This window comes from Sus scrofa, chromosome 13 (assembly GCF_000003025.6).
Source record: "Sus scrofa isolate TJ Tabasco breed Duroc chromosome 13, Sscrofa11.1, whole genome shotgun sequence".
Taxonomy (NCBI): Eukaryota; Metazoa; Chordata; class Mammalia; order Artiodactyla; family Suidae; genus Sus; species Sus scrofa.
Window position 1 is genome coordinate 147601268 of NC_010455.5, and position 12444 is coordinate 147613711.

At 38.2% G+C, this 12444-nt stretch overlaps 1 protein-coding gene across 1 annotated transcript in view; it reads left to right on the plus strand.

Moving 5' to 3' along the window:
• Positions 1 to 11400, plus strand: part of SLC9C1 (solute carrier family 9 member C1) — a 94683-nt gene extending 83283 nt beyond the window's left edge. The window contains 4 exon segments of the mRNA XM_021070387.1: positions 1407 to 1530; positions 4755 to 4807; positions 7052 to 7138; positions 10865 to 11400. Coding sequence (XP_020926046.1) covers positions 1407 to 1530; positions 4755 to 4807; positions 7052 to 7105 — 231 coding nt within the window. The 3' untranslated portion in view covers positions 7106 to 7138; positions 10865 to 11400.

Genomic DNA, 12444 nt, shown 5'->3' on the forward strand with positions numbered 1-12444 from the left:
CTTTGAAAGTGAATGTAAAAATGATGGACTTCTTGTATTTAAGCTGTTGAGTTACTCAGTTACAATTACAATGAGAAGCTGTGCCATGTGAAGAAAGAAGACTGTATTATGTATGTATGTCTGCATGCATGTGTGAGTGTGTGTGTGTGTGTGTGTGTGTGTGTGTGTGTGTTGGGGAAGAGTAAGATAAGAATATATCAGGAGGAATCAGAAGTCACATAAAATACAGCTACAGAAAGTGAATTGAAAGAGGGACCTAGGAGTTCCCGTCGTGGCGCAATGGTTAACGAATCCGACTAGGAACCATGAGGTTGCGGGTTCGGTCCCTGCCCTTGCTCAGCGGGTTAAGGATCCGGCATTGCCATGAGCTGCGGTGTAGGTCGCAGACGTGGCTCAGATCCCGCGTTGCTGTGGCTCTGGCGTAGGCCAGTGGCTACAGCTCCGATTCGACCCCTAGCCTGGGAACCTCCATATGCCACGGGAGCGGCCCAAAGAAATAGCAAAAAGACAAAAAAAAAAAAAAAGAAAAGAAAGAAAGAAGGACCTAGAGTCAATTAAATTAAGCACATAATTTTTAAGCAACTAATATATGACAGCAACAGTGCTAGATGCTAAAGTGATCAAGACAGATGAGACTTGTAACTGTCCCTCAAGAGATCTCTCAACCAAGTGAAAGGAAACATACATAAATAGATTAATAAACATGTACAGCTATGATAGAGGTACTTAAAATGTAGATTGGGAAAGAAGAGGAAAAAATGAGGGGAGGATAAGAGGAATCCTGAGCTGAGAAATTGTCACCAGAAATTTTCTAGGTGGATGCCACTAGCACCAATGCGATGCCGAGCGAGAAGTGAAACTTTTTCTTAATTATGTTGCTCCCTACGTCTATTCTTGAATACGTAACAATAGAGCTTAGTTGGAGTGCTGGCTGGAAATTTAGAGAGCCAAGCAAGAGATTCTTGAGGCAGCCCAGTTCTGTCCACTCTCCCAGGCATATGTATTTGGGTACCAATATATGTATTCAGGTACCAATATAACTGAAAGCATAATGAAAAAAACCCACAAGGTTAGAGGATTTCTTGAAATCCATTGATTTTTAAACTTTCTGACACATAGAAAACTCTCTCTGGGTGATACTTTAATGGGTCATAATTAACTCGATTATTTGTCTCATTTGTAAAAAAAAAAAAGGAAAATATTAAAAATCAGTGAAAGAGTATGGAATATTAATTCTCACAAAATTAACATATCCAGGTATTTAAAGATACCTATCTAACATCTATTGATATTGTCGGTTTTCAGGCCCAGATATTTAGAGAGGGCCTGAGAGAGTAGCTTACCAGAGTCACATTTAATTGTATGATATTTATTCAAAAATTAGTTTGTCATCTCATAACTTTCAGATACAAGGCATTGAAGATTTCACGAAGGTAGCAATTGTTCAAACTTCAATTGATGTGAAAAAATTCAGGTGGAACACTAGCAAGTATAGAGCTGCACATAAATCAACTCGTCCAGCAGCATCAGGTATGTGAGTTACTTTTCTTTTTTTTTTTTTTTTTTTTTTTTTTTTTTGTCTTTTGTCTTTGTTGTTGTTGTTATTGTTGCTATTTCTTGGGCCGCTCCCGCGGCATATGGAGGTTCCCAGGCTAGGGGTTGAATCGGAGCTGTAGCCACTGGCCTACGCCAGAGCCACAGCAACGCGGGATCCGAGCCGCATCTGCAACCTACACCACAGCTCACGGCAACGCCGGATCGTTAACCCACTGAGCAAGGGCAGGGATCGAACCCGAAACCTCATGGTTCCTAGTCGGATTCGTTAACCACTGCGCCACGACGGGAACTCCTACTTTTCTTTTATAAAATAGTCATATAAACATTTGAAAACTTATATGCACTCTGCCTAGAGTATTGAGGAATCCTTTTAACTGCCATATTTGATATCCAATGTTTGACTTAAGACTGAGGACATCTAAGTTATAGTTATAAATTATTCTATATTTCATCTATAAGAATAAATTAACAATTATGATATACACTATATAGTATATATGTGTGTAAAAATAACATCAAAAAGGACTGGTGAGCAAATTTCTCTCTCTCTCTTTTTTTTTTGCTTTTTAGGGCTGCATTTGCAGCACCTGGAAGTTCCCAGTCTAGGGGTTGAATTGGAGCTGCAATTGCAGGCCTATGCCACAGCCACAGAAACGCCAAATCCAAGCCACGTCTGTGACCTACACCACAACTCACAGCAATGCCGGATCCTTAACCCACTGAGCGAGGCCCAGGATCAAACCCAAGTCTTCATGGATACTAGTTGGGTTTGTACCCACTGAGCCACAATGGGAACTCCTTTTTTTTTTTTTTTTTTTTGCTTTATAGGGCCCAACCTGCAGTATCTGGAAGTTCTCAGGCTAGGGGGCTAGGGGTTTAATTGAAGCTGCCTACTCCACAGCCACAGCAACACGGGATCCAAACCACTAGGATCAAGCCAGCATCTTCATGGATACTAGTTGGGTTTGTAACCTGATGAGCTGCAATGGGAACTCCAGTGAGCAATTTCTAGCTCTTGCCAAAAAGTTAAAATATTTTATATGCAGTAATAATGAAAATGTTGTATTGTTTAAAAAACAGAGATCTATATCATGAAACTGAAAGAATCTTGATGCAAAGCCTATTCTTTATACAATTTTTGCATGAATAAAATTGAATCATAGCATAAATGATTATTTAATAACTACTATTAACTTATTGATTAAAATTTGGGAAATAAATTTGAGGTAGATTTAAAAATTGAATAGTAAATAATTAATTTATGCAATAAACAATAATATAATGTAATGCTTATCATCTCACTGAAGAGGATATAGTTTAAATTTAGAAATATAGGAATTATTTTTAAATCTGTGCTAATGAAAATATTACCAAGAGACCAGCAAGGGAAAATTCATGGAAGAAAACTTATATTGAAAACAGTATGTTGAAAAAAGTTGAACACTGCTAATTTTTGAAGAAATAGAAATTAAATATTGGTCTTTTTAATTAGTGAGATTTTTAAAGAATTATAATTCTGAAAGATTAAAAAGTGTAGTAAATCTGATATATATTCTTACCTTCATACCAGTACAAATTGATAAAGTAAATTTATCACAAGATTCTAAAAGCCATAAAAAATTCTGCAAGAGAGTAATGGATATGCATATATGTATGACTGGGTCACTTTTTCGTACAGCAGAAATTATTACAGCCTTATAAATTAACTACACCTCAATAAAACTTAAAAAAATAAATAAAAGCCATAAAAGTGTTTATATCCTTTACTTAATATAATTTCTATGTATGTCAATTACACCTGTTTTAAAACAAATTAATAATAACTTCTAGGCATTCAGTGTAAAGAAATAACATAAAAAGATGAAAATGGAAATTGAGCATTGTTTATAAAAATTAGACATAATCGAAAAGTTTAATGATAAGTAAATGGTTAATTAAATTAACACTTTAGTCAACACCACTGAATGGTAAATAGGCATTAAACAATTTCAGTGTAGGAACCTGGAAAAGACCAAAGACATATGTCAAATAAAAATACCAATGATGTAACATTGCATTGCTAATTTTACATAAATTTTATCTTTATTATGTTACAATTATATAACTTTGAATCCATGTGAACACACAATACTGTCATAGCATAAGGGTCCACTGATCTTTAGATTAAGCCAAAGCAGGGCATGGTATTGGAACCTTCACCATCTGCTCCTTCATCAGCCATCTCCCCTACCCTCTCTCTAAAACATAGCCGTACCAGACCAAAACAAACAAACAAACAAACAAAAAAAGACAGGAGTTCCCATTGAGGCTCAGTGGAAACAAATCTGACTAGTATCCATGTGGACACAGGTTTGATCTCTGGCCTCGCTCAGTGGGTTAAGGATCCAGCATTGCCATGAGCTATGGTGTAGGTCGCAGACTCGGCTCGGATCCGAAGTTGCTGTGGCTGTGGTGTAGGCCCACAGCTATGGCTCTGATTCGACCCCTAGCCTGGGAACCTCCATATGCTGTGGGTTCAGCCCTAAAAAGACAAAAAAAATTAAAAAATAAAACGTAGCCATACCAAATCCCTAATGGTTCACATAATATGGGAGACCTAGCGGTCTCTTCTTCCTGAACCTTTGCATATTCCTTCTCCTCCTCCTGCCTGGAACCCTGTAAACATGCCCCTCTCCACAACTCCCCATCCCATGAAGCTAAGTCCTTCTTATCCTTTAAATTTCAGCATCACTGATACAGCCCAAATTCACAAAACTGCACTCTCCCATAGCCCGTTATGTGCACAGTCCTATTTTTCCCTCTTGTATTTGTTTGTTTTTATGTTTGCTGATCCGTCTGCTCCATGAAAGCGTGGATCATAACTCATTTGCTTTCTTATGTATCCCCCTTGCTTACCAAAGGACCTAGCACGCTCAATACATATTATTATAGAAATATTTTGAGGGATGGTAGGATACTAGATGATTTTGTTTTCTATTTTCCAACTTTCTACACATTTTTTCCACAATCTTTATGATAAAAGGCTTTTAATCCCTTTTTTTAAAAGTGTCCCTACTTCCAACCAGCTGAAATTACCATCTGTTTCAGATCACAGGCCCTGGGTGTAAGTGATTTGAATCTGGTTGAGTTTGATAGTTGGATTAATTGATGCAGGCCTTTGTTTCAGTGCTTAAACTAACAGCAGTCTTTTTTTGAAGCCGCTGCAAGCAGAGCGAATGAAAAACACCCTCAGACTGAGACAAACACTCAGGTAAACTGAGAAACAGAGTGAAAGTACAGCTGGCCTTCATTTCCTAGAATGCAGCACCCGCAGATACTGAGCACCAAATGTGCTATGCCATGTTATCTAAGGGATTTGAGCATCAGTGGGTTTCAATATTTGGAGGAAGCCGGGAGGCTGGTCCTAGGACTAATCCCCTGCGGATACCTAGGGAGGACTGTACCTCACTAGATTTATTATACCAGCCTCCCTGTAGACTGGATTTTAGGGAGTTCCAAATGGGATAGAGAATTTTTATTTATTTATTTATTTTGTATTTTTAGGGCTGCACCCACGGCAAATGGAGGTTCCCAGGCTAGGGGTCGAATCAGAGCTGCAGCTGCTGGCCTACACCAGAGTAGCAATGTGGGATCCAAGCTGCGTCTGCAGTCTGTGACCTACATCACAACTCATGGCAACGCCAGATCCTTAACACACTGAGTGAGGCCAGGGATCAAAGCCGCATCCTCATGGATCCTAGTTGGGTTCATTAACAGCTGAGCCACGAAGGGAACTCCAAGAATTTATTTTTAATTCTAGTCTTCCAAGCTGGTGGTATTATTCCAGGAGATGCTGATTATTATACCCAGACTCTGAGAAATATCTGCTACAAATACATCAGAAAATTGTATATTTGATTGTTAAATATGTTTTATGTTAAGTACATTTGCTCTATTAGCAGTAGGCATAAAACTCAAAACATGCACTCCCTCTCCCTAAAAACTCTTCATAAGTTGAATAAAAGAGGATTATAGGCTCTGCGGGAAATGATGAAGGTGTCTTTCTCTTGTCTGTCCTTAACTTAAATGTGTCCAAGTTCTCAGCTTTCCAAGAGGCCAACGCACTTCTTTAATACACATGTTCTGATTCTGCATAAAAACAGGAAGTTTCTTTCTCCCTAGGTATTTTGGAGTCCTCCTGGGGAAGCTTTTCCTCAGACCTTCCCTGGTTGTTGCTTGTTGCCTGGAACTCCTGACCCAATAGCATAGGGGCTAAGAGTATGGGCTCTGGCATGAAATTTTCTGGTATGCCCTCTGGTTCCATCACATATAGCCATGTGAACTTGCACAAATTTCTCAACCTGCCTAAGCTTCACTTTCCCTGTGATAGTAATGATGCCTCTGTCATATAGTGCTGCTATAGGGAGTAAAGAAATAAGTACATGGCATGCTGCTTGATGGATAACAAGCAGTTCACACACACAGCATGTCTATTGTTCTTTGCTAACCCCTTCTTAATATTGCAAACTACTTCTCCAAACTTTTGCTTTCCTCATATTAATTTTCTGAAACAAAACAAAACAAAACAAACAAAAACATATATGGATAGTCATCTTCTCTATCAGCTGCTACTAAAGGCTAGGAAATCACAGGAAGATTATAATTAAAAAACGAAAAAGGGAGCTCCTGGTGTGGCACAGTGGGGTGAGACTGTAGCAGCTCCAGTTGCTGCAGAGGTATGGGTTCAATCCCCGACCTGGGCACAGTGGGTTAAAGGATCCAGGCATGGCCACAGCTGCAGGGTAGGTCACAGCTGCAGCTGGGAGTCAATCCCTGGCCCAGGACCTTCCATACGCCACAGGTGCAGCCATAAATAAATAAATAAATAATAGGATGAGGAGGACACTTAGGATACAATATTAGAGGGATTCTAGAACATACCAATTGGGCCATATTTCTCCTTTGCCCTGGCAAGCTGCCAAGTTTGTAGGATTCACTTTAACAGCATTATTTTAGAAAATGGAAGGAGAAGTCAGGGAAGCTAATGCTCTCCTAGTGCCTTATTGCCCCAAAGTGGTGCTTTATCTTAATTTTTGTAAAAAATGATTGCACAGTGGTTGTTACTATAGAAACAGTACTAGAGAAAGTGGTATGTAAGTGGGAGACTTACATTGCTACAACACAACAATTGTGTTGTTTAGTAGATGCTTTTTCTCCCTGATGTTAGATCTCGGCTCTGTTTCTGGGCCATCTCCCTTCCCACTCCCCTCAAACAATTCCCCACCACCCCCATCGCCCCCACCACCCCAGAATTGTGGCTTTACCTCTATATAATGAAAACGTCTGTCACAACATCAAAAAGTGTTGTGGTCCCCACACAGTGCTACCACTGCTTGAAGTCCCAGTTCTCAGTCCCCTGCTCTATAGACCAGATTTGACACCAGCTCTGCTTTATAAATCTGACCCTTATTAACAGTATCAGACTTTGGCTCTTATCACTTATCTCCATTTCTAGAATCAAAAGCCTATAGAAGAAGCCGATAAAAACCAAGGAGAAGAACATCTATAAGAACATACCAGAATAAGCCCAAATGAAAGTCTGGTAAGCTACCTCAGTTTCCACAGCATGATCAGGAGCATACTGCCCCTGGCAATGTAAACCGAAGCCAGTGTATTTGCCCTTTGTGCCACAGTATGAAGTATACCACCTTCCACTAGCCAGTTGATTCTTCTAATGACACTCATTCTAAATTCAAATCTGGAAAATAGTCTTTAAAATGAGTCTCCTTTATCTGGATTTCCAAAAACTTTATAGTCTTGTGGTTCCATCTCTATATTCTACTTAACCTCACATGCCACACTGGTTGCTCCCAAGCTGGCAGGTCATTTTTCAGGCAGCCATGTACTGTGGAAGATAAATAGGTAGTAAGCTCTGACTTCATTTTCAAGAGTATGTTCTAGTAAAGGACAAGAAACATATAAGAAGGCAATTAAATAACAGTATAAGACACACTATGGATAGTGCCAGCTAAAGCTAAATGAACTCAAAAGAGAAACAAGTACCTATCAAGTATAAACAAAGTCTTTGTAGAGAAAGGAAGCATAATTTGGGGGGAACAAAATTTTGGGGGGACAATGAATGAGTAGATTAGCCTGGTTGTTGGCTGTTCAAACTGTAGTGTCTATGGGGTGTCTATGTTTATTTAAGCACTTTATTTGGCTCCAGTGTTACATTAAGAATATCACTGGGTTAAAAAAATGACCTTCAGATAAACCACTTAATCTCCATTTAAAAAATATTAACTCTTGGAGCTTCCTGTTGTGGCTCCACGGTAATGAGCCCAACTAGTATCCATGAGGATGCAGGTTCGATCCCTGGCCTTTCTCAGTGGGTTAAGGATCTGGTGTTGTTATGAGCTGTGGTATAGGTTGCAGACGTGGCTTGGATCCCGTGTTCCTGTGGCTGTGGCATGGGCCAGCAGCTATAGCTCCAATTGACCCCTAGCCTGGGAACTTCAAAATGCCACAGGTGCAGCCCTAAAAAGCAAAAAAAAAAAAAAAAAAAAAAAAAAAAAAAAGCTACCTCTTGCATGCCACTTCCTACGACAAAAATCATATTTTAAAATAGATTTAAAGGCTAACAATACACCATGAAAAAGGTATTTGCAACATTTGCAATGTAATGAATGTCTTTAACTGGGAAAACTGTATGCAAAATGAAAGCCCTATGATTCCAACAGGCAAACTTATGAACAGCCAGTTCAGGGAAAACACAATACCCAGTATAAGGAGAAAACAAAAAATGCAAAATTAAACAACAATCAAGTACTAACATTTGTTTTTTTAAATAGACAATTTTTTGATGATAAAATAATTTCAATTCTCTTGACTCCAGATTAATTTTCTGAAAGTGAGTCCTTTCAGCCTTTCCACATCTGCCATATCTTTTTTTAGGTTTTTATTTTTTCTATTACAGTTGATTTACATTGTTCTGTCAACTTCTGCTGTACAGCAAAGTGACATGGTTACACACACATATATATATTCTTTTTCTCACATTATCCTCCATCATTTTTCTCACATCATTCCATCACAAGTGACTAGATATAGTTCCCTGTGCTATACAGCAAGATCTCATTGCTTATCCACTCCAAAATGCAATAGTTTGCATCTACTAGCCCCAAGGTCCCAGTGCATCCAATTCCTTCCCCACCCCTCCCCCTTGGCAACCACAAGTCTGTTCTCCAAGTCCATGAGTTTGTTTCTTTTCTATAGAAAACTTCATTTGTGCCATATATTACATTCCAGCTATAAGTGACATCATATGATATTTGTCTTTCTCTTTCTGTTATTTCACTTACTATGAGAGTCTTCAGTTCCATCCATGTTGCTGCAAATGGCATTATTTTGTTCTTTTTTATGGCTGAGTACTATTCCATTGTGTATATATACCACATCTTCTTTATATACACATATTTTTTTAATTGTTATTTCCCCAATACAATTTTTTTCTACTGTGCAGCATGGTGATCCAATTACACATACATGTACACACTTTATTTTCTCACATTATCATGCTCCATCAAAAGTGACTAGACATAGTTCCCAGTGCTACACAGCATAATCTCATTGCTAATCTATTCCAAAGGCAATAGTTTGCATCTATTAACTCCAAGCTCCAAATCCACCCCACTCCCTCCCCCTCTCACTTGGCAACCACAAGTCTATTCTCCAAGTCCATGATTTTCTTTTCTGTGGAAAGGGTCATTCGTGCCATATATTAGATTCCAGATATAAGTGATATCATATGGTATTTGACTTTCTCTTTCTGACTTACTTCACCCAGTGTGAGAGTCTCTAGTTCCATCCATGTTGCTGAAAATGGCATTATTTCATTCTTTTTTATGGCCGAGTAGTATTCCATTGTGTATATATACCACATCTTCCTAATCCAATCATCTGTTGATGGACATCTGGGTTGTTCCCATGTCTTGGCTATTGTGAATAGTGCTGCAGTGAACATGGGAGAGCATATATTTTTTTCAATGAAAATTTTGTCTGTATATATGGCCAGGAGTGTGATTGCTGGGTAATATGGTAGTTCTATATTTAGTTTTCTGAGATACCTCCATATTGTTTTCCATAGTGGTCGATTTTTTATCCAGTGGTTTATTTCCTTTGAGGTAAATGAAAATATAGGGATACTTGCTATATTTTCATTTTTACTCATATTTTGCTGGTAGATAAATAAAAGTAATTTGTTAACAAAAAGTCATAAAAATGCTCACACACTTTGACTCAGTGATTTTTTCCTGAGAATCAATCCAAAGAGAGTAATCTAAGACATTCAAGTAGATAAATGTAAAAAACGTCAGGTACACTACTACTTCTAGTGGCAAAAAATTTAAAAGAGTCCAACTGTTCAATAATGAGAAGGTGTATAATTTCAAGACAGAACAACCATACAGAGAATATCATACAACCACTTAAAAGATTGGTTAATTAGTCCAATGTAAAACATAAAAGGGGAAGGCAAAACTGTAATCCAACTTTTTTAGCATAAAACAATGCCAGAAATGATAAATTCAAATGATGCAATTGTTAGAAAGATGGGGGTGGGGAGGGTCTTGTTTACTTCTCTTATTTTATGTGGTTTTATTACTCCTATAGTGAAAAATATCAAGCATCATTCAAATATAAATGATTTGAGTTGTCTGTTCTTTTCTACCATCCATAGTGTTAGGAAAGGTGGTGGTAGTAGCCAGGGCAGAAACTCATGAGAGATCATAACTGCAGGCAGTTATTCTTACAATGAAAAACCCTCCTCCTGGTAATCCATAAACTAACTTGTCCCGTTCAGCAGCCCCCATTGGCTTCTTCGATCTGGACTCCCAGCTGAAATCGTACTGCCACCATTTTATGATGGCAAATGATTCACATTCACCTGCTCAACTTCCTTCCTTGGCCTCATCCATAATGACCAGGACCAGCAAGGACCCACTATGTAACACAGGGAACTATACTTAACATCTAGTAATAACCTATAATGGAAAAAAATCTGAAAAATAATACGTACATACATATATATATTTAAATCACTTCTCTGTACACCTGAAACCAACACATTATAAATCAACTATATTTCAATTAAATTTTTTAAAGTAATAAAGGGATAATCAAGTTAAAAAAATAATGACCAGGAATTGTTTCTTGTGGGAATGAAACTGACCATCCAGTACATCTTATTCTGGGTTGTGGGTCAATGTTGAAAGATTGAAAATTCTTTTGCATTTGTTGTTGTTGTTGTTTTCCTTTCCATTTCTGTTAGGAATGGTTGACAAGGCTCTTTCGAAGACGGGAGCATGGTTTGGCAATGCTGTTCTGAGATGCCTCCTGTTTTTGAAACGCATTTCCCTACCTCAAGAGGGAGCAACTTCCAGTTGGATCCTGTGTGGATGAACTTGGTGCCATAAGGAAAGAAGTTTGGACCTTGAAACCATTTAATATTTTTTTTCTCAAAATTTCCATGATTTAAAATGTCTGTTACTTTAAATATCTATTAGTCAAAATATCTAAAACATCCAGAAAATCTTAGAGTAAAATCCTAGAATAAATCTTTAGTTTTAGAGCCAGAAAACAAGCTTATGCCTCCTAGCTACTTTGCATATAACTTTTAGAGCAAAAATATTTTGATTCACTTTATGAAAAAGAAAATTCTATTAAAATGTAATTTAAACATTGCTCTTGAACCAAGCATTGCTCTTTGTCATTCATGAACTTCAATCATCTTGGAAGCCCACTCACCTCCTTAAGATAGTAAAGAATGGAAATGGAGTTAGACCGAACCATGTACCTCAGTCCCAGATGAAACTTCCAGTTCCACTTTGTTCACCGTTACATTTACAACAATGAGCACAATGTCCAGCACATAATATTTAAAAATAATTTTAACAGTGAAGAATCATTGCATGCTTTCTGTATGAGGGTGTACAACAAATGCTAGACAGTTACGAACTTATTTAATCTTCACAACAACCATATATCTTAGGTACTATCATTCCAGTTCACAAATGAGTAAATTGAAAGAGTATGAGTTATTTGCTGAAATCCTCACAGCTAGTAAGAGGTAGAGCAGAGATTTGAAAACATGCTTGTGATTAGCTATTTTACCATATATCACTCCAGCATGGTGAGTTCTAACTAAATATCTGAAGAATTAATTTAAAAGTACATATATTTCTTCAGGATCATGCTTCCACCCAGGGGTTGGGAAATGCTATTTATACTTTGTTCTTGCTACAACTGGTGGTGGGCGCATTTTCAGAAGCCACATGTAGAAACTCCACTCATGAAATGTGCTTGTGGAGAAGACAGTATGGTTTGTGGCTGTTGGGAAAGTCAAATCAAAATGCTATCACGGAGTTCCCGTCGTGGCTCAGTGGTTAGCGAATCCGACTAGGAACCATGAGGTTGCAGGTTCGATCCCTGCCCTTGCTCAGTGGGTTAACGATCCAGCGTTGCCATGAGCTGTGGTGTGGGTCGCAGATGCGGCTCAGATCCTGCGTTGCTATGGTTCTGGTGAAGGCCGGCAGCTACAGCTCCAATTCAACCCCTAGCCCGGGAACCTCCATATGCCGCAGGAGCAGCCCAAGAGATGGCAAAAAGACCAAAAAATAAAAATAAAAAATAAAAATAAATAAAGAGCGGCTACAGCTCCGATTCGACCCCTAGCCTGGGAACCTCCATATGCCGCGGGAGCGGCCCAAGAAATAGGAAAAAAAAGACAAAAAATAAATAAATAAATAAATAACAAAACAAAACAAAACAAAAAATGCTATCACTTCTTTCTCAAACTAACGCAGGTTTTTTTTTTTTCCCAATGATAATACATGACAGATGTTTTAGTGT